This window comes from Heterodontus francisci, chromosome 34 (genome assembly GCF_036365525.1).
Source record: "Heterodontus francisci isolate sHetFra1 chromosome 34, sHetFra1.hap1, whole genome shotgun sequence".
Taxonomy (NCBI): Eukaryota; Metazoa; Chordata; class Chondrichthyes; order Heterodontiformes; family Heterodontidae; genus Heterodontus; species Heterodontus francisci.
In genome coordinates, this window is record NC_090404.1 from 20,720,486 (window position 1) to 20,743,104 (window position 22,619).

Consider the following 22,619-nt stretch of genomic DNA (forward strand, 5'->3'; position numbering starts at 1 on the left):
GGAATATTGCCCTTAGTGTAGGTAGGTGGTAGGAGAGTGGTAGGGAATATGGGATTAATGTAGGATTAGTATAAATGGGTGGCTGTTGGTCGGCACAGACACGGTGGGCCGAAGGGCCTGTTTCAGTGCTGTATCTCTCTATGACTCTATGACTCTATAAGAAGTAGGTGGGGTGGAGTCGCTGGGGCCAGTCTGTAAGGTCGCAGTGAGTGGACAAGGGGTGGTGGTCGTGAAGTCCAGGGGATGGTGTTTCCGTGGATAAACCTGTTCCTGGTGCTGGTCATCCGGGGGCCACAAATTGTCAATGGAGGAGGGCATCTCTTATCACGCAGAGAGGGCACCTCAGGTTACAAGGCGTCCTCCCCGCAAGATGAAGACCCCCTGCCACTGGCAAGATCCCAGTGGTGGATGGACCAGGCCCTTAATAGGCCATTAATAGGCCACTTAAAGCCTCAATTGGCCTCAGGGCAGGAAGGCTATCCCTGAAAATATAACTTGACAACGTGGAGGTGATGGGCCATCCGCTCTACTAGCCCCTGGCCACGCATTGCAATACTCCATGCGCCCCTGCCCCTCCTCCCCCCCCCCCCCCCCCCCAACCCCCGCCTCACCCCCGTCTAAGGGGGCCATAAAATCCCGGACACAGAGCGCAGTGTTTCTACTCTCAATCTCAAACTCGCACTGATTCAGCCCGGCTCCCCTTTTCCACATTAGCTGCTGCTAACTGTACTCCCGTGACCACCACTGAGTGCGAATGATCCTTCTGCTCTAAGCCCCTGGCAATGTCCTGGACTGTTCCCGCCTTTAGTCTTATCTCCATATTTATGAGTCTGCGTAACAGGTGGCATCTTTCGCATGTGAGTAAAAAAAAAGTTTTAATTTCAATACCCACTATCGGACTAAGCTGATATAATCCTATTTAAATGCAATTTTTTCCTACTTTCCTGTTAGTTTCCACGTTGGTTGTTGGTTATTGTGGGCTGGATTTTGCAAGCATGCTGCTATGAGCAGTGGCGAGTACGCAAAATGTCAGCCATCCCACATTTGCAGCTGTGCTGCTGCAATTACACAGCAGGCAACCACGGACCATAATGACGACCATCATCCCCCACAATCACCTGGCAGAGCAGCATTGGCAATGACTTGAATGATGTTGGATCAGCTAGTGGCACCGTCTTTAAAAGCCTGCCGACCCTGCATTTACTCTCCTTGCATTCAACACCAGTATTTGGCAGCAATACCTCTTGGGTTGGCCGTCAATTTTCATCTCAGCAAAAGCCCCCGTGCCACCCCCACCCACCACCCCCCCCCCCCACCACCACCCACCCCCCCCCCCCCCCCCCACCCCACCGCCCGCGCATCATTGCAAACATGGCAGATGTAAAAGTAAGGGTGGTCCCATAGTTCAGTGATGTCTTCCTGCTGATTCTCCTGCAGGCTGCAAGGGAAAGGCGGCTGGGCCTCTTCCTCAGCGATGGCAAGAAGAGATCCTACCACCTGACCAAGCAAGCCGGGACAGAGACCGCAGAGGAGGTTAGCAGCCGTGGGATCACCCAGCATGACTGGGTCCGGTGTAGGAAGAGGGTCACCGACCTCCTACACTCATCCAAGATAACTTGCGCAGTTCCAGATAGCTTGCTGTGATCTGCTTGCCCACAAGCATCAAGACTTACGGTTGTCACAGCCATTCAAATGATAGGAAGCTCACAGCATAATGATCGCAGATTACTGACTGCATAAGTGACACCAGTCTCCCTCGTTTCTATCGCAACCCAATTAAGATCCATGACAGATAGAGTCAATATGAGAGCAGCAACATCCACCAGGTGCAGAGGGACCCATGTTAGCATTGATGTGCTGTGGAGACGTTTAGAACTTAAAAGTAACCGCATCCTTGATCTTACAGGAGAAGAAGGCCCCCAACAGCAGGGAGGCAGCCAGCACCAGTGGCAGGGTTCCCAACCTTCGACCTCTGTCTCAGGCTGAAGAAGTGGGGCTCCAGTTATCCAGGAGCCAAGGAGCATATGCCATATCGGACGTCGAGCTTGGGGTCCCACTTGAGGAGAGTGATTATTGACAAACACAGAATGAGCCAGAATTAGATTTTATGTAGAAATGCAATGCTGTCATCATTGTGACATGTGTACTATAACACCTAACATCTGTACTTCACATTGTATCTTACAAATGCTTGCAGACACCAAGGAAACGATGGCAAACTCTGAGGATGAGTAACACTTCGATGCTGCACCGTTCCAGTAAGAACAGAGAAGTTGGTAAAAGAGGGGGGGGGGGGTGACATTGTTAATCAAGGAGAGTATTACGGCGGCAGAAAGGACGTTTGAGGACTCGTCTACTGAGGTAGTATGGGCCGAGGTTAGAAACAGGAGAGGAGAGGTCACCCTGTTGGGAGTTTTCTATAGACCTCCGAATAGTTCCAGAGATGTAGAGGAAAGGATAGTGAAGATGATTCTCGACAGGAGCGAGAGTAACAGGGTACTTGTTATGGGGGACTTTAACTTTCCAAATATTGACTGGAAATACTATAGTTCAAGTACTTTAGATGGGTCAGTTTTTGTCCAGTGTGTGCAGGAGGGTTTTCTGACACAGTATGTAGACAGGCCAACCAGGGGCGATGCCACATTGGATTTGGTACTGGGTAATGAACCCGGCCAGGTGTTAGATTTAGATGTAGGTAAGCACTTTGGTGATAATGATCACAATTCGGTTAGGTTTACCTTAGCGATGGGCAGGGACAGGTACATACCGCAGGGCAAGAATTATAGCTGGGGGAAAGGAAATTATGATGCGATTAGGCAAGATTTAGGATGCGTAGGATGGGGAAGGAAACTGCAGGGGATGGGCACAATCGAAATGTGGAGCTTATTCAAGGAGCAGCTACTGCGTGTCCTTGATAAGTATGTACCTGTCAGGCAGGGAGGAAGTCGTCGAGCGAGGGAGCCATGGTTTACTAAAGAAGTTGAAGCGCTTGTCAAGAGGAAGAAGAAGGCTTATGTTAGGATGAGACGTGAAGGCTCAGTTAGGGCGCTTGAGAGTTACAAGCTAGCCAGGAAGGATCTAAAGGGAGAGATAAGAAGAGCAAGGAGAGGACACGAGAAGTCATTGACGGATAGGATCAAGGAAAACCCTAACGCTTTCTATAGGTATATCAGGAATAAAAGAATGACTAGAGTTAGATTAGGGCCAATCAAGGATAGTAGTGGGAAGTTGTGTGTGGAATCAGAGGAGATAGGGGAAGCGTTAAATGAATATTTTTCGTCAGTATTTACAGTAGAGAAAGAAAATGTTGTCGAGGAGAATACTGAGATACAGACTACTAGGCTAGATGGGATTAAGGTTCACAAGGAGGAGGTGTTAGCAATTTTGGAAAGTGTGAAAGTAGATAAGTCCCCTGGGCCAGATGGGATTTATCCTAGGATTCTCTGGGAAGCCAGGGAGGAGATTGCAGAGCCTTTGTCCTTGATCTTTATGTCGTCATTGTCGACAGGAATAGTGCCGGAAGACTGGAGGATAGCAAATGTTGTCCCCTTGTTCAAGAAGGGGAGTAGAGACAGCCCTGGTAATTATAGATCTGTGCGCCTTACTTCGGTTGTGGGTAAAATGTTGGAAAAGGTTATAAGAAATAGGATTTATAATCATCTTGAAAAGAATAAGTTCATTAGCGATAGTCAGCACTGTTTTGTGAAGGGTAGGTCGTGCCTCACAAACCTTATTGAGTTTTTTGAGAAGGTGACCAGACAGATGGATGAGGGTAAAGCCGTGGATGTGGTGTATATGGATTTCAGTAAGGCGTTTGATAAGGTTCCCCACGGTAGGCTATTGCAGAAAATACGGAAGTATGGGATTGAAGGTGATTTAGTGCTTTGGATCAGAAATTGGCTAGCTGAAAGAAGACAGAGGGTGGTGGTTGATGGCAAATGTGCATCCTGGAGTTTAGTTACTAGTGGTGTACCGCAAGGATCTGTTTTGGGGCCTCTGCTGTTTGTCATTTTTATAAATGACCTGGATGAGGGTGTAGAAGGGTGGGTTAGTAAATTTGCGGATGACACTAAGGTCGGTGGAGTTGTGGATAGTGCCGAAGGATGTTGTAGGTTACAGAGGGACATAGATAGGCTGCAGAGCTGGGCTGAGAGATGGCAAATGGAGTTTAATGCGGAAAAGTGTGAGGTGATTCACTTTGGAAGGAGTAACAGCAATGCAGAGTACTGGGCTAATGGGAAGATTCTTGGTAGTGTAGATGAACAGAGAGATCTTGGTGTCCAGGTGCATAAATCCCTGAAGGTTGCTACCCAGGTTAATAGGGCTGTTAAGAAGGCATATGGTGTGTTAGCTTTTATTAGTAGGGGAATTGAGTTTCGGAGCCACGAGGTCATGCTGCAGCTGTACAAAACTCTGGTGCGGCCGCACCTGGAGTATTGCGTGCAATTCTGGTCACCGCATTATAGGAAGGATGTGGAAGCTTTGGAAAGGGTGCAGAGGAGATTTACTAGGATGTTGCCTGGTATGGAGGGAAGGTCTTATGAGGAAAGGCTGAGGGACTTGAGGTTGTTTTCGTTAGAGAGAAGGAGGAGGAGAGGTGACTTAATAGACACAGATAAGATAATCAGAGGGTTAGATAGGGTGGATAGTGAGAGTCTTTTTCCTCAGATGGTGATGGCAAACACGAGGGGACATAGCTTTAAGTTGAGGGGTGATAGATATAGGACAGATGTCAGAGGTAGTTTCTTTACTCAGAGAGTAGTAGGGGCGTGGAACGCCCTGCCTGCAACAGTAGAAGAATCGCCAACTTTAAGGGCATTTAAGTGGTCATTGGATAGACATATGGATGAAAATGGAATAGTTTAGGTCAGATGGTTTCACAGGTCGGCGCAACATCGAGGGCCGAAGGGCCTGTACTGCGCTGTAATGTTCTATGTTCTATGACACTCCTGCACCTTCCACCAGTGCAGATACTCTAACCTCGGTGGGTATCCAATCAGCATTAGAATCAGGGTCACAAGCTGGCGATAGCCGAGACCTCTGACAGTCGGAGGACTGCATCTGTCCAGGCACCTGTTGAGCCCCAGGCTGATGATGAGCCTCTGGTGTCGACAGCACAGGGCATGAGGTAGTTACAGGGAGAGGTAAGGCAACATCTGGTGGAGATGCCAGAGGCCATGCGCAGCCATGAGTGGATGCTGGAGGTGTCCATCCATGCCATGACTGTGGCCATGTCCCAGGTATGTGAGTGAATGGCTTCATCCATCGAAAGATCGGCAACCTCAAGGAGAGCCACTTTCCACAGCTGCACCAAGACATGCAAGTCTTGCCTTGGCCATGACTTCAATTCAGTAAGGGCAGGGTTGAGAGAAGGACCAGGAGCATGGACAGTGTTCCCACTCCTAGTCCTTCTCCCGAGAGCCGGGAGGTTCCAACGAGCCTTGAGAGGGAGGAGGGGAGGCTGCACTCCACATCTGTGGTCTCCCCTCAGGGCGATTCGAGTGTGAACACGGGCTCCTCAGCCCCTCCGCCAGTACGTCCAGCTCCAGTAGCCGCAACGCCTGAGGACAGTCCTGCAATGCTTCAGGAAGCCTTCAGGCAGTCGGGGTTCTCCAGGCCTCAGGCACCCAGCGGACGATCGCTGAAGTCACCCCAGGCAAAGAGGAATCCTGATCAGCAGCCTACCTCCAGTCCAGCTTCTATGGCAGAGTAAACGCCATGAATGAGAACCCACAAATGTATCGATGGCACACCTTGACACATAAGGGTATTCATGGATAAGACAGATATGTCATATTTACTTTAATTAAATGTGTTTTCCTGCCAATCATCAGCCTTGTCTGCAAATCACATTCCGCCATCGAGTGCTTATGTGTCTTTCAATTACTTCACAAGTATTGACAAGGTGACCACTGACATCATCGGCATGCCAATATGCCTGATATTTAATTGCAGGAATGATGTCACATGGGCAATGGCTCAGTTTGTTGCTGTCAGTCATGCTGGACAGACAGATGTAATGGAGGCAGAGTACTTGAGACTACATGCATGATGGTGAGATTTGTTAGCAAATATTTTTCCAAAACTTTATGGATTGTGGAAACACGCAATTGTCAGTCTCTGCCTTGCCTCCCTTGCTCACTGTTCACCATGTCCGGCCTTCATCGCTGTTCTCTGATTTCCCATGCGTGCTTGCCCTTGTGTGCCCGCTGTGACCTCTTTGTCAGAGGATGTCTCATGCTCCCGTACTTCCTCATCTTGAAAGCCCCCCGCACCCCTCGTAGTGCAATGATGTGCAGAACGCAGCAGACTACAACAATGTGTACAACCCTGTCTGGGTCATATTGTAGGGCTCCACAAGATCTATTGAGACAGCAGGATTGTATCTTCAGCATACGAGTGGTTTGCTCGTTGGTTGCTCGGGGTGGAGCTAATGTAGGCATTGTAGCCGCTATTCAGCTTCATTGGTGTGGTTCCTCACGAGCGTCAAAAACCATGTCATCAACCTTTAGCCCAATAATCCACCCTGAAGGTGAGCAGGGGGATGGCAAAGCTGTGGCACCTGGGACTGGTGATGTATGTATCAGACATGGCAGCTGCCCGGGAGACAGGCACACACTTGTAAGAAGCGCTTTCTCTGGTCCCACACTTGTTGGACATTGATCGAATGAAATCCCTTTCTGTTTTTTGGTGCGGGGGAGCCTTGATGCCTACATGTGTGTAGTTGATCGCACCTTGGACCTGTGGGAATCCTGCAATGGCCCTGAATTCAATGACCCTCTCGGCCTGACTCTCAGGGTCTGTCCTGTAGTGGACATGTCACCAACCCTCTTGAACAGAGCATCGGTCACCTCCTTGATGCAGCGTTGAGCTGCATATTGAGAAACCCCACACATGTCATCTATGGAACCTTGGAATGATCCAGAGGTTTAAAAGTGTGGGCCACAGTAATTTTGAGGGCCACAGGCATCGGGTGACCACCTAAACACATTGGCTGAAAATCATCATTCAGCAGTGCACAGAGTTGTGTGACAGCCTCTCTGGCACTGGTGCTCAGACATCTGTAGGAATGTCATCTGAGTCCTATAGTCTTGCTGGCGATCTGGGCTCCTCTTCGCCTTTGTGGCTGCTGCTGCTCACGTCTTGGAGCTTTCCCTCGAGCCACAACTGCCCATTGGACCTGCCTTTGGTAGAGATGGCTCATGACAGCAAGGGGATCGAGGAACACAGGGTGAATTATATCCATCTCTGTCCTCTTTGTAACTTCGGATTCCTTCAAAAGGACACGTACGCCTATCTGGGCAGAGACTTGCCTTAATGTCTGGTTCCACAGAATTCAGGCATGAGCTCTATGTTATGGCTTTATGTTGCCCTCACAACTTTTAAGTAAGTGCGAAGCACCATGACCATCAGAATAACATTTGAGTTGCCTGAACTGGACCTCCGAAAAAATCTTTAGTTTCCAAGTTCTGCCCCCCCCCCCATCCTACAACAGAGATCCCCTCTTTGCTCACATCTGAAGTTGCAATGTCTGATGTTAAAACAAATTCAACAGTATAATTACGCATAACTAACCTACCCTTTGCAGGCACCAAAGACTCTCGCCTCAGTGACCCAATCTTTTCAAAGACTGGAAAGTGAAGGCACCTGGGTGCCGCACGTCACGCAAATGTGTTGGTCGGGTTGTGGCGAATTACATTATAATTAATGTAAAACGGTATTTAACATATTCCATGTACAGTCCCGTCACAGAGCGACAGAGGCGCCGCCACGGAACTTCGCCGCCTCTGAGAAAATTGGAAACCACTATTACGGCTTCAGATTTCGTGGTGGATGAATCTGCACCGATTCTCCAGCTCCCCGACCGCCATAGACCCGCCTTCAAATGGAGCACAAAATCCAACCCTGTATTATTTACCATCTGAAATATTTTCTGGAATATGTTACTGATGTTATTTTTCTTGTCTCTTTGATGTTCCCATTTTGGTTTCAATAGGTTTTCGATGCTATCTTTTTCTCCATCATGCTTTAATGTATTATTTTATATTCTGATATTATTGACCTGTCTTATTTTCAATCTGGGCGATTATATTAAACACAGAAGCAAGTGCACGGAGGTTAAGCAATCGTTTTCCACTCAGGACCATGTGTCAAAGCTATAAATTTCACACAGAATTCTGTAAAACGGATGATTTTGTTGGGAGTCGGACCAGTAACTTTCCTGTTCTCTCCAGCTCACAAACATGCACTGTTCCTCTTTCTCTTTCTCCCTCTTCCTCTATTACAGCTAACTTGGCAGTGATTGTGATCCTGTCCCGAGGAAGATGCGGTCTCTCCAGATGTATCACTTACTACCTGATGTCCATGGCAGTGACGGATCTCCTGATCATCATCACCGCTGTGATATTTAACCGGATTGTTGGTATTTATTTCCCAGGCAGTATCCTGTTCACCACACCCGTATGCAGTTTCCGTATTGCCCTAAATTATGTGATCATGGACAGTTCTGTCTGGTTAACGGTCACTTTCACCATTGATCGATTTGTGGCCATTTGCTGCCAGAAGCTGAAAATAAAATACTGCACCGAGAAAACAGCGGGACGGGTTATTGGAATCGTGCCTATAATGAGCTGTTTAAAATATACGTTCCAGTATTTTATATATGAACCTTTGTATATAATTAACGATATACCCTGGTTCTGCAAAATAAAATTAGCATTTTACACATCAAATGCATGGATTGCATATGACTGGATTCGCCGCATTTTAAACCCTTGTCTCCCATTCATTCTGATTTTACTGCTCAATGCTCTGACCGTCAGACACATTCTCGCGGCCAGTGGAGCCCGCAGGAGACTCCGGGCTCACAGCAATGGAGAGACTCAGAGTGACCCAGAGATGGAGAGGCGGAGAAACTCCATCATTTTACTCTTCTGTATCTCGGGCAGTTTCGTCCTGTTATATCTGTTACGTCTTATAAATTTCCTTTTGGTCCGAATTGCGAAATTTAGTTATTTTTCTGGTACCAATTTCAGTGAATCAAATTATATTCTGGACCAAAGCGGATATATGTTTGAGCTTTTGAGTTCCTGTGTCAATCCGTTTATTTATGCAGGGACCCAGGGAAAATTCAGAGAGGAGTTACAGAATGGAGTGAAATATGTACTGAGTCTAATTGTTAAATTGTTGAAATGATGGGATAAGTAAAATCCAGCATGAATTACAGGTTATATTGCATCCATTGCTGTTCTTGTGCATTCACACACGGTCTCCCTCCCATAATCACTCGCTTTGAGATCGTTATCCATTGAGTGAATTTAAGAATGCATGATTCACCAATGCACAATTTAGTGCTGTGACATGTTCTCGTTTAGTTACCAGTTCCCTTCCCTGTGCTGACTCTAGCTTAATGCATTCCCTTCAGCCCCAGGGGCCCTGGAGTATATCTACTTTCATATAGGAAACAGAGATTCCGACCTCTGATCTGTTATCAGATATCAATTTAAACTGTTCAATGAAGGGACATCAATATCCCTACTGAGAATGATTTGGGTCTTAAGGATAGGATAGGCACTGAAATGGAATCGTGTAATGCCCCTATGCATTTGTCTCCAATCCATAGGCAACGCCTCACCGCCGCACTCTTGTGCCTATAAACATATGAGCAGAGCAAATGCCGGAGGAAAGAGCCGAAAACTAGTTCGCCTTTTTACATTTTTCATTGGCCAACTAGGACAACACCCCTGCGTCATCAAACAAAGTTAATTTATTTGAAAGAGTGCCCCCTTGTCCAAAGCGATGCAAACAATAAAGGCCCAAATCCACATGTATCACTTACTACCTGATGTCTATGGCGGTGATGGCTGTTCTGGTCATGATCACCGCTATGATATTAAACTGGATTGCTGGATTTTTCCCCCCACTCAGTTTCCTGTCCTAGTGAACTGGATCAGCTCTTCATGAACACTTATTGACAGCAGTACAGGATTATACTTCTATCCAGATGCTCCATGATCTTATCTATAACTTTACCCACTCTGAACCTCTAACTCCATGGTGTGAAACTTCCTGAGCTACTTTTGTTGCCTTTTTTTTTTAGAAGGGCATAGAATCTGCCTTCATCTAATCTCCCGGTACCTCTACAGTATTCAATATTTTCTCCTAGATTGACGGCCGTGACATGCAATTTTCTCCATGATTCCACATAGAATTCTCAGAAGCAACATATGTGGCGGATCAGACTGATTCATCTTGTAGTTTTCACTTCTGTTCGTCAACAATACTGCTGGTAATGTGAATGGTGTCAGAATGTCCCTCGGAAACAGCATCGAGCACCCATGTTTAAATTTGAAAACATACGTATTTAGCACCATTGCTAAATCAGTTTTTAAGCCTTCATCCGATCACATTTTCAGTGGCACCCACTCCATCAATCGATTAACCTTTATTTTTACAGTTAAAAAAAAAATCAAATTAGTAAACTTCTCTTCTCTCGTTATAATCAAGCCAAAATCGTTCATTGCCATTTTTATGCAACTTTCACACTCTAGGCGTGCGTTTTAGTATTGAATCAATCGACAGGACTTAGTGTGTCCCGTCAGCAAAGTTGGATATCCGGCTCCCCATTCCTTCATCGCCAGGAATGCCTTTTGGTGCTGAAGCCATCTTACTTTTGTGCTATTTCCTTCCTGAAAACAAATGTGTTATTTCTTTCACACTAAAAACAGAAAATGCTTAAAATACTCAGCAGTTGTGGCAGAATCTGTGGGGAGATAGAGTTAAACTTTCAGCTCTGTGACCTTTCATCAGCACTCTTTATTAATTGTGTTGTTCTCATGTCACCGCAGCTTTCAGGGTCACGGTAGCACAAAAGCACTCCCAATACATCAGGGAGAAGTTACTGGGGAGAGGTACAGTTGGTGGAAACACACATTCATTCATAATGACAGATAATTACATCATTGACGATGAATGATACTATGGCCACAGTGGCGAGCACGGCAGCCTCGCAGCTCCACGGACGCGGGTTCGATTCTGGGTACTGCCTGTGCGGAGTTTGCAAGTTCTCCCTGTGACCACGTGGGTTTCTGCCTCTCGAGTAGGTAGGTGGTAGGGGATACGGTTATTATAAGTGGGTGGTTCTTGGTCGGCACAGACTCGGTGAGCTGCAGAGTCTGTTTCAGTGCTGTACATCTAAAATAAAATAAAAATGCACAGAGTAAATTACAGTGTAAGTTCTTTAAGCGCCTACATCACATCCAAACGAGCCGTCATTAATCAGAATTCAGCAAATATAACGATAAAGGCGATGTAAAACAATTAAATATTATAGAAATTCGTCAAAAGGTCGGGAGTGCTAAATGTAGAAAGGTCACCCGAACTGAATGGAACTTAGGTTGCTGAGCAGAGTAAGGACGCAGGTTGCTGAGCAGAGTAAGGACGCAAATTGCTGAGGCTCTGGACGCAAATTTTCAACCATCCTTGGATACCGAAGATGTGGCTGAAAACTGGAGGGTTTCAAATGTCACATCGCTGCTCTGAAAAGGAGCAAAGAACAAACAGGATAATATCGGTCTGTCAAAGTGGTAGGAAAAGCTCTAGTGAGAAAATTCCGAAACAAAGTTCATTTTTACTTGAAAGAACATGGGTTAATACATAACAACCAACACGGATTTGTAAAGGGCGAATCGTGCCTGACAAACTTGATTGAGTACTTCACTGAAATAACAGAAAGCATACTGAACGTAGTGTGGTTGGTTGGTTAATACGAGAATACAAACCGTGCTGTCACATGTGAAATCACTGGAGTGTCAGCAATTGATATGAATGACTGAATCCCTCCCCCATCCGAGGAAGATTTCAATGTCTTCTCTCCCTTTTGAACAGAGGAAAGGACCGGTTGAACCCTTTCCAGTAGACGGAGCAGGTGAATGGTCTCTCTGAAGTGTAACTGTGATGATGATTTTCTCGCTGGCATGGGCAATCGAACTCAGGATAGCTTGCACAGAATTGCAAAAGGCTGTTCATATTGGCTAATCTAATTGCATTTTTATTGGTGAAGTAACAGAGCAGGTTATTGAAGGGAATGCCCTGGATATTTTCTATACAAATTTTAAGAACGTGTTTGATAAAGTATCAAATAGAAGGCTGGTTAACAAAATTGCGGCTCGTAGAACAAGAAGGTCAGTGTCTAATTGGATAAAAAGAAGCTTAAGGACAGAAAACAGCGAGGGATGGTAAATGGCTTTTCTTTAGAATGGAGAACGGTAGATAGTCGTGTTCCCCCAGGATCAGTGCTGGGACCACTGTTCTTTTTCTTCTTATTTTTTGATATATATAACCTGGATCCTGGAATACAGTTTCGAATTTCAAAATTCGATTTTGATACCAAACTTAGAGGAGTGACAAACAGTGAGGATGATACGAGTCATCTGCGACAGGACAGAGGGTAGCAGAATGGGCAGAAAAGTGGCATCTGGAATTTAACACAGTCAAGGGTGAGCTGATGCATTTTGTCAAAAGGGATAAGGTGAGGCAATATAGATTCAATGGTACACCTCTAAGCAGTATGCAAGAACAGAAGGATTTGAGGTGCGTGTGCTCCGTTCTTTGAAGGTGGCAGGACATACTGAGTGACTGGTTAGCAAATTATATGCGATCTTGCGCTTCATAAATATAGGCATAGAGTGCAATAGCAGGGCAGTTAGGCTGAAACTTTATAAGCTTTGGTTAGGCCGCAACAAGAGTATTGCATCCAATTCTGATCACTGCAGGATGTGAGGGTCCTTGAGACAGTGCAGAGGAAAATTAGCAGAATGGGTCCAGGCAAGATGGATTTTAGTTACTGGGTTAGGTTGAAAAAGCTGGGTTTGTTCTCCCTGGAGCAAAGGGAAATGTGGTAAAGCTGTACAAGATGATGACAGGCTTAAATAAGTTAGACAAGGAAATCCTGTTCCCATTAATTAATGGTATAAGGACTAAGGGACACGGATTGAAGGTTTTGGACAAAAGATTCGTGGACAGTGTGAGGAAAACCCGTTTTTATACAGCGAGTGGTAACGACCTGGAACTAGCTTCCCATGAAAATGGTGGAGGTGGAAACTATAAATGATTTCAACAGGAAATTGGAAGGGCACATGAATGAAATAAATTTTCAGGGCTTCCAGGGTCAAGAGGGGGAGTGGGACAGACTGATTTGCTCTGGGGAGACCCGGCATGGACTCGATAGACGGAATGACCTCCTTCTACTCTGTAAATTACTCTATTTAGTCTATGACTCTATGACAAGGTAATATTGGAAAAACTGACCAAAAGCGTAGTTAAAGAAGTCTATTTTAAGAACAGCCTTAAAGGAACGGAGGGGGAGAGAGGTAAAGAGGCAGAGTGATTTAGGGAGAGAAGTTCAGAGCTCAGGTTGCAGACATCTGAAGGCACGCTCAACAGTGGCGAAGTGATTAAAATCCGAATGCACAAAAGGGCATGATTCAAGGAGTGCAGAAGTCTTGGAAGCCCAGTTGAGTCTCAGGCTCCTAGCTCATTAGAGCATTTCCCCTGGTCAATCAGTGGCTCCTTCCCTCCTCCCCTCGCCCTATGTTTCCAACTAACTCCTAACTCGATCATCCTGTGTTCCCTAACATTTATGGGCACCGAGGCTCCAGTTGCCACTTCTAAAATGATTTACTGTATTTATCATGCCTTTTAAATTCCGCCAATCCTTGCATTTCCAGTTCTGACTGCATGAATCACGCTAATAGTTCTGAACCACCAATCCCGAGAGTGGACGTCCATGGTGAAGAGGCAATTAGGGCCAGAAAACTGAGATCCGTCACTGCCATGAACACCAGGTACCAAGTGATATATCTGAAGAGACCACAACTTCCTCGGGACAGGATCACAATTGCTGCGATGCTCTGCGCAAAAAGGAGTAAAAAATTGAAATTACAATTTAGACTGCCATCGAGAGTCTTAGTTAGACCGGACTTGGTACAATACTTGTAAGATTACTGTTTGTACAAATGATCCTGCCCAATCGGCACAGATTTACTCAGTAAAGAAAGTTTGTCACCAAAAGACTTTCTACGTTTGATTTGAAGTTACAACCCGTTAAATTAGATTCTAAAAAGGAAAGAGAACGAAAGTACAGAAGATATTTAAACAAAAAATTAATCGATACATAACCTTAACATTAAATTGACTGAAAATTAGGGCTCGCCCTTTTAGAACAGAGGAGAATTTTTTCTCTCTCAGTGGGTTGTGTGACTTTGGAATTCTCTGCCTCAGAAGGTGGTGGAAGCGGGGTCATTGAATATTTTTTAAGGCGGGGGTGAATAGATTCTTGTCAGGCAAGGGAATCAAAGATTATCGGGGGTAAATGGGAGTGCGGAATTCGAGACAGAAACTGAAACATAGAAGGTGATCTTATTAAATGGCAGAGCAGGCTCGACGGGCTGAATGATTCTCCTAATCCGTATGGTATATTTAAAATCAACATGAAACTTATTATATTATATGAAACAGAGTGAGATGGGCTGCCATTTACACTTTGGGAGAATCACAAAGTGGCTCTCACACGGATTGACTCTGATTACAAATATTGGGAACTCGGTAAATGGTGCAGCCATTCTTCCAGTGTGCGTTGCAAAAGACAATGAAGTAATTGACCAGTAATATGTATGTTTCTGGTACAGCCTGAGTGTCCAATATTGGCAAAGATAGAACTTCCAGCCGTTCCTCCACAAGGGACTGGGGCACTGTGTCAGGTATCTCAGTAAGGACGGCAATTCCCACAAGGAACACCCAGTGACAGCAGGAGATGGTCTTATGACATGCGGGATAGATGGTAAGGGACTATTAGGGTGAATCATGTACCCAGAACAGGAAACGCAGCAAATGGCAGAATTTAAAAGGTATGATAAATGCTGTAAATCATTTTGGAAGTGGCGACTGGAGCCTCTGTGTCCATAAGGGATGATGAACTGTCGGTTTGAATTTGGATTTCAGCATCCACGGGATGATTGAGTTAGGAATTGAGTTAGGGCGAGGGGAGGAGGGGAGGAGCCACTGATTGACCAGTTCCAGTAATCAGACAGAGGGACTGCTCCGATCTGAAGTTGGAACCCGATACTCAAGCAGGATAGAGTTATAAAATGTGCAACATCGAAGGTGATCTTTTGGCCCACATTATGCCCAAGCTGATTCTTTGGGAGAGCAATCCAGTAAGTCCTACTCACTTACCTTTTCCCTTAAGCCATGCAGTTTTGTTTTCAAATTCAAACACTTAAACTTTTCCTTTAGGGAGTTACTACTGAATCTGCTTCTACCACCCTTTCAGGCAGTGCATTCTAGATCACCAATAATGCACTACATAAAACAAGTCTCTTAAAATCCCTTTCGGTCCTGTTGCCCATTGCAATGAATATATGTCCCCTGGTTCTTGATTTTGAATTTGTCAATTAACGCCACCCTCAACCTTCTCTTCTCTAAGGTGAACCACCCAAACTTGTCTGGTTTATTAAGATAATTGAAGCCCCATATTCTTTATTTATATTGCATGGTTCATCATTTATTGAGTTCTTGCTTTAAAACTGCCCTGAACAGCCGCCCTGCAGCCACTACTCGCCTTGCTATACTCCACTTCCATCTTTGCACATTGTTGCATACAATCTAATCCCTTATTTCACCACTACCCAGAGATGTTTATCCCAACAGCATCACACAAATAAACAAAATCAAATAGAAATGAAATAGAAGTTGGGAATTGAAAAGCAAACAAAATGCACTCGAAACTCTTCCTGTATCTGACGGCATACAGGGGGAGAATAGAAGAGGTCTTGTATCAGGCAGAGAACAGAGGGGGTCAGGTTTTGAAGCAGCTGTTTCTTCAGCAGGATCCAGATCTCTTACATTAACTGGTCCGTTCCCTTCACAGATGATGTCTGACCTCAGCATCTACTTAATAAAATTATTAACTTGAGCTAGATAACGCAATTAATTAATAAAAATAAAATAAGCATTTCAATTTTAAATAACTCATGAGCAACTCTTTTGAATAAAGAAATAAGTATAGATCGAAATGACAGAGCAGCCGACTACTGTAACAACAGTACCTGTGAGTTTGTGAAGAGCATTTCCATCCCAGACAAGCACATCTGCAGTAAGTGTCTGCAGCTCGCGGAACCTCAGCTCAGTGTTGATGAGCTGGAGTCTGACCTGCTCACTGCGGGGCATTAGGGAGGGGCAAAGTTACCTGGACACTTTGTTCCAGCAGTCAGTCACACCCTTTGGTTAAATATAAGTTTAGAAATGTGAATTATCAAATTTCTTTGGAAAAATAAAAACATTGTTTTTAATGGTGAAAGACAGGGAAATGTATGCATTTCTACATGACTCCCAAAAAGTTAACATGTAGGCACAGCAAGCGATTAGGAAGGCAAATGGTATGTTAGTTTTGTTAATAATTGATTGAAGTATAAGAGTAATAACGTCTTACAACAATTATGCAGGGATTTGGTGAACTCACATTTATATTACTGTGTGTAGCTTTTGTCTCTGCATCTAATGAAGGGCTTGCTTACCCAGAGAGAGTGCAACGAGCATCCAAGAGATTAGTTCCTGGGATGAGGGAATTGTCTGGGTGGAGAGATTGGGAGACCAGGTCCACATTCCCTGGAGTTGAGAAGAATGAGAGGTGATCTAATTGAGAAATATAACGTTCTTCAGGCCTCCGCACGATAAATACTGAGAAAATATTTCTCCACCTATGAAATTTAGAACAATGGGTCACAGTCTCAGAATAAGGAGTTGACCAGTCAACACTGAGATGAAAAGAAATTTCTTCACTCAAAGGATTGTGAATCTTTGGAATTCTCTATCCCAGAGAGCTGTGAATGCTTATTCGTTGAGAATATTCACTAGACAGGTCGTTAGATTACTGGGTACTAAGGAAATTAAGAAATATGGGATAGAAAATGGAGTTGAGATAAAAGATCAGCCATGGTCTTATTGAAAAGTGGAGCAGCCTGGAAGAACTAGATGGCCTACTCAAGCTGCTATTTCTTATGTTCTCATCACGTGGCCCTAGGGGACAATTGAACCTGGCAAGGTGGCTGGATAGTCAAGGAGTAGCTGTTCATTGCAACTTTCCCTGCTCAATGTGTTTGACTTACATTGGCTGCCCTTCTGACAACATCTCATTTGTAAAATTCCCATAATTGGTTCCAAATCTCTCCTTGGCCTCTTTCCTCCCTTTTGATGTGACCTCCCGCGGCTTGACAACCTTTCCAGATTCCTACACTCCTTTAAACCTGGCCTTTGCCCATCCAGATTTTAATCACTCCGCCACTGTTGACCGTGCATTCAGCTGTCTGGATCTAAGATCTGCACTTCCCTCTCTAAATCACTCTGCCCCTCTACCTTTCTCTACCTCTATTCCTTTAGGAATGTCCTTAAATTCAACTGCTTTAACTATGCATTCCGTCAATTCTCCCAATATTAGCTTATCAAAGAGTCACAGAGTAATAGAGTCATTTACAGCATAGAATGAGGCTTTTAGGTCCAAAGAGTCAGGGATGGTTCTCCGCAGAGCAAATTAGTCAGTCCCGCTCCCCCGTTTGATCTCTGTAGCTCTGCAGTTTTTTCTTTTTCATTCAGGGTGCCCATCCAATATCCTTTTGAAATCGTTTATCGTCTCCACTTGCACCAACCTCATGGGCAGCTAGTTCCAAGTTATTACCACTCGCTGCATTAAAAAAAAGTTTTTTCCTCACATTCCCCCCGAATCTTTTTTCCCAAAACCTTCAATCTGTGTCCCTTAGTCCTTGTACCATTAGTTAATGGGAACAGTTTTTTTTGTCTAAATAATCTAAGCCTGTCCTCATCTTGTACATCTTTATCAAATTTCCTCTCACTCTCCTTTGCTCCAGGCAGAACAACCCCAACGTTCCCAACCTAATCTTGTAACAAAAATCCACCATGCCTGGAACCATTCTGATAATTCTCCTCTGCACCATCCCAAGGGCCCTCACATCATGTGGTGATCAGAATTGGATGCAATACTCTTGATGGGGCCTAGTCAACGCTTATAATGTTTCAGCTTAACTGCCCTGCTTTTGTACTCCATACCTATATTCATGATATCCATGTAGAAGCAGTCCGTGTAGAAATGCAGCAAGACCTGGACAATATCCAGGCTTGGGCTGATAAGTGGCAAGTAACATTTGCGCCACACAAGTGCCAGGCAATGACCATCTCCAACAAGAGAGAATCTAACCATCTCCCCTTGACATTCAATGGCATCACCATTGCTTGAATCCCCCACTATCAACATCCTAGGGGCTACCATTGACCAGAAACTGAAGTGGAGTTGCTATATAAATACCGTGGCTACAAGAGCAGGTCAGAGGCTAGGAATCCTGAGGTGAGTAACTCACCTCCTGACTCCCCAAACCCTGTCTACCATCTACAAGGCACAAGTCAGGAGTGTGATGGAATACTCTGCACTTGCCTGGATGGGTGCAACTCCAACAACACTCAAGAAGCTCGACACCATCCAGAACAAAGCAGCCCGCTTGATTGGCACACCATCCACAAAAAACATTTCACTTCCTCCACCACCGACACACAGTGGCAACAGTGTGTACCATCTACAAGATGCACTGCAGCAACGCACCAAGGCTTCTTCGACAGCACCTTCCAAACCTGCGACCTCTACCACCTCGAAGGACAAGAGCAGCAGATGCATAGGAACATCACCACCTGCAAGTTCCCATCCAAGTCACACATCATCCTGACTTGGAACTATATCTTCGTTCCTTCACTGTCGCTGGGTCAAAGTCCTGGAATTCCCTTCCTAACAGCACAGTGGGTGTACCTACCCCACATGGACTGCAGCGGTTCAAGAAGGCAGTTCACCATCACCTTCTCAAGGGCAATTAGGGATGGGCAATAAATGCTGGCACAGCCAGTGATGCCCACATCCCAGGAATGAATATAAAAAAATGAAGTGCAAGATCTGATATGATTTGCTAACCACTCACTCAATGTGTCCTGCCACGTTCAAAGAACGGTCCACATGTACCCCAGGTCCTTCTGTTCCAGCATACTCCTTAGAAGTGTACCATTGAATCTATATTGCCTCACCCTATCCCTTCTGCCAAAATGCACAATCTCACACTTGTCTGTGTTAAATTCCATCTGCCACTTCTGCCCATTCTGCAAGCCTATGTTCTGTTACAGGCAATTTGTATCATCCTCACTGTTTGCCTTTCCTCTAAGTTTGGTCTCATCGGCAAATGTTGAAATTCTGCACTGTATTCCAAGATCCAAGTTATTTATATAAAGCAAAAAAAAAAGTGGTCCTAGCAATGACCCTTGGGGAACACGACTGTCTAACATCTGCCAGTCTGAAAAACAACGTTTTATCACACCTCGCTGTTTTCTGTTCTTAAGCCATTTTTATCCACGTATATACTGTTCATCCTGTTCCATGAGTCCTAATTTTGTTAGCCAGCCTTTTATTTTGTTCTTTATCAAACGCTTCCTTAAAAAACATATAGAAATTATAGGGGATATGAGGAAAAACCTTTTCACCAAGAGGGTGGTGATGGTCTGGAAATCACTGTCTGAAAGGATAGTTGAGGCAGAGACCCTCAATTCATTCAAAGGGAGTCTGGGCATGCACCTCAAGTGCCGTAAGCTGTAGGGTTACGGACCAAATGTTGAAAGGTGGGATTAGAATAGGTGGATCGTTTTTTTTGGCCGGCACAGACACGATGGGCCAAGTGGCTTCTTTCTGTGCCTTAAACTTTCTATTATTCTATGAAAACATCCGGCCGAAGGTCCTGTTTCAGTGCTGTATCTCTAAACTAAACTAAACTAAACATTCCCCTCAATAACCTTCTCTGTTACTTTATCAAGAATTCAATTAGATTAGTCATTATGATTTGCCTTTTACAAATCCGTGCTGGCTATCCTGAATTTAATTGCCCAGGCCAGTTGGAAAATCATCATCGTAGTTACACTTGAGAGAGACCGTTCACCTGCTCCATATGTTGGAAAGGATTCAACCGGTCCCTTCCTCTGTTCAAAAGGGAGAGAAGATATTGAAATTTTCCCTGGATGGGGTCGTATTCAGTCATTCATATCAATTTCTGACACGCCATTGATTTTACATGCGACTGCAATTGCGTGAACGGCATGCTGATCTGCTTCAAGTTCTGGATAACTGTCAAATAAAGCAAATTGCTTATCGGTCAGGTTCAACCATGGCACTTAAAGGCCGAACTCGTGATTGATAAAAGTTTAGCATAACTTCCTTGTTCTTGTACTCACAATTAGTGCCTTCTTTCTTTGCTAATAACTCTTCATTTTCCCCTCCCCCTGCAAATCTCCCCTGACAAATATTACATTTTTTTCGATATTCATACTGTCTCTCCGCATCTCTTATATCCTTTTTACCTTTCCACTATACGTTTTTATAGTCAGACTGATTCTTGCTTGTATTACCAGATGACAGTTTTCCTATGCCTCCTTTAACTGCCTCATTCTGCTTTACAAAACCTTTATTCACACCTTCACGGGGCGGTGGTGGCGTAGTGGTAATGTCACTGAACTAGTAATCCCCAGGCCCCAGCTAATACTTTGGGGTCATGGGTTCAAATGCCCCCATGGTAATATTTGAATTCAATTAATAAATCTAAAATTAAATAAAAATTAGTCTAATGGTGACCATGAAACCATTGTCGATTGCTGTAAGGCCCCTTCTGGTTTATTAGCGTCCTCTGGGCAAGGAAATCTGCTGTCCTTACCTGGTCTGGCCTATATGTGACGCCAGAACTGCAGTAATGTGGTTGACTCATAAATGGCCGAGCAAATCATTCAGTTTCTTAAGGGCAATTGGGGATGGGCAATAAATGCTGACCTATCCAGAGATGCCTACATCCCATGAATGAATAAAAAAAAATTCATTGAACTCTGACTTGGGTTGTCCTCACTTTCTCCCTTGTGAGTGTGTTCCTACACTGTGCCCGAACAACCCCCTCTTTGATGCCATTCATTTCTTCATTACATTTCTGGCTACCAGTCTTTAACTCCAATTTGCCAGCGCCAGTTTCCTCCTCAGTCTGCTGGGGCCTTGGGATTACTAGTCTAATGATATTACCACTACACCACCACCTCTCCGTAAAGGTGTGAATGAAGGTGTTGTTAAGCAGGATGAGGCAGATAAAGGAGGCATATGAAAAATGTCATTTGATAACACATGAAGGATCAGTCTGAATGTAAAAACGTACAGAGAAAAGGTGAAAAGGATATAAGATATATGGAGAGGCAGTACGAATATTGAAAACAAAATTGAAGATTTGTCCTCCTACAGCTAAGTATTTTTCATCAAAATTGTTCCTTTTCCTTCTGCATAACTGATCTAAACATTAAAAGATTATAATCACCATTCCTGAGTTACTTCCCGACCATGTAATTCCCGAGGGCTAGATCCAGCAATGCCTCCACAGTGAATGTAAACAGTGCTCAACTGGACCAGTGCACACTGAGTGCAACGTGCTTAACTGGACTTTTTCAGACCGAATGTCATCTCAGCTAACTGAACCTGTGCACACTGAAGGTAACCATGCTCATTGGACCTCATCACTGTAAATGTAACTGTCCAAAACTGGACGTTTCTAAATAAATACAACCCTGCTGAACTGGAGCCACCCAGCCTGTAAGAAACCGTGTAGAACTGGACCTGCATACACTGAATGTAACATAGCTGAACTAGCCATCTGCACACTAAATATAGCTGCACTGACCTGGGCAAGTTCACATTGGCAGTAACAATGTTGAATTTGTCCTGTCCATATCGAATGTAACTATACTGAAATGAAGCATACACAACAGAAATCAGCAATGCAGGACTGGACCTATCCACTCTGAACAGAAGTGGGCTGAACTGGAAGTCTTCACACTGAATATCAGCATGCAGAACTGGACCAATGGACTTTAAATACAACCGTTCTCACTCGACTGGTCTCCATCGAAGGCAACCATACTGAATTGACCAGTTAACATTGAATGCAACCGTGTTGAACTGGACTTTCCCAAACTGGAAATTAGTGTGCCAACTGGATTTATGCAACTGGGCTCATCCCGTCAAAACTGAGACTAATAGTGCTGAACTAAATATATGCACCGTGAATGCTACAAGCTGAACTGAACCTATGCACCCTGAATATAACGAGCTGAACCAGACCTGTGCACACTGAATAGAGCCACGCTGAACAGGAGCAGAATACACTAAATGTAACGGTGCTGATCTGGACTTCTCCACGCTGCACAAAACTGCGCCAATCAGAATCAGTCCATGTAAATTTAACTCTGCTCAATTGAAATAAAAGCAAAATACTGCAGATGCTGGAAATCTGAAATAAAAACAGAAAGTGCTGGAAATACTCAGCAGGTCAGGCAGCATCTGTGGAGTGAGAAGAAAGTTAGCGTTTCAGGTCTGTGACATTTTATCAGAACTGGTGTTTATGAAAGGTCACAGGCCTGAAACGTTACCTCTACTTCTCTCTCCACAGCTGCTGAGTTTTTCCAGCAATTTCTGCTTTTATTTCTTCTCAACTGAA

General features: G+C 44.6%; 1 protein-coding gene across 1 annotated transcript; it reads left to right on the forward strand.

The window, feature by feature from the left end:
- The first annotated feature begins 8,145 nt into the window (after window positions 1-8,145).
- On the forward strand, window positions 8,146-9,195 carry LOC137348704 (FMRFamide receptor-like). The gene has a single exon (XM_068013960.1). The coding sequence runs from the start codon at window positions 8,146-8,148 to the stop codon at window positions 9,193-9,195; it is 1,050 nt and encodes a 349-aa protein (XP_067870061.1).
- The last annotated feature ends 13,424 nt before the right edge of the window (window positions 9,196-22,619 follow it).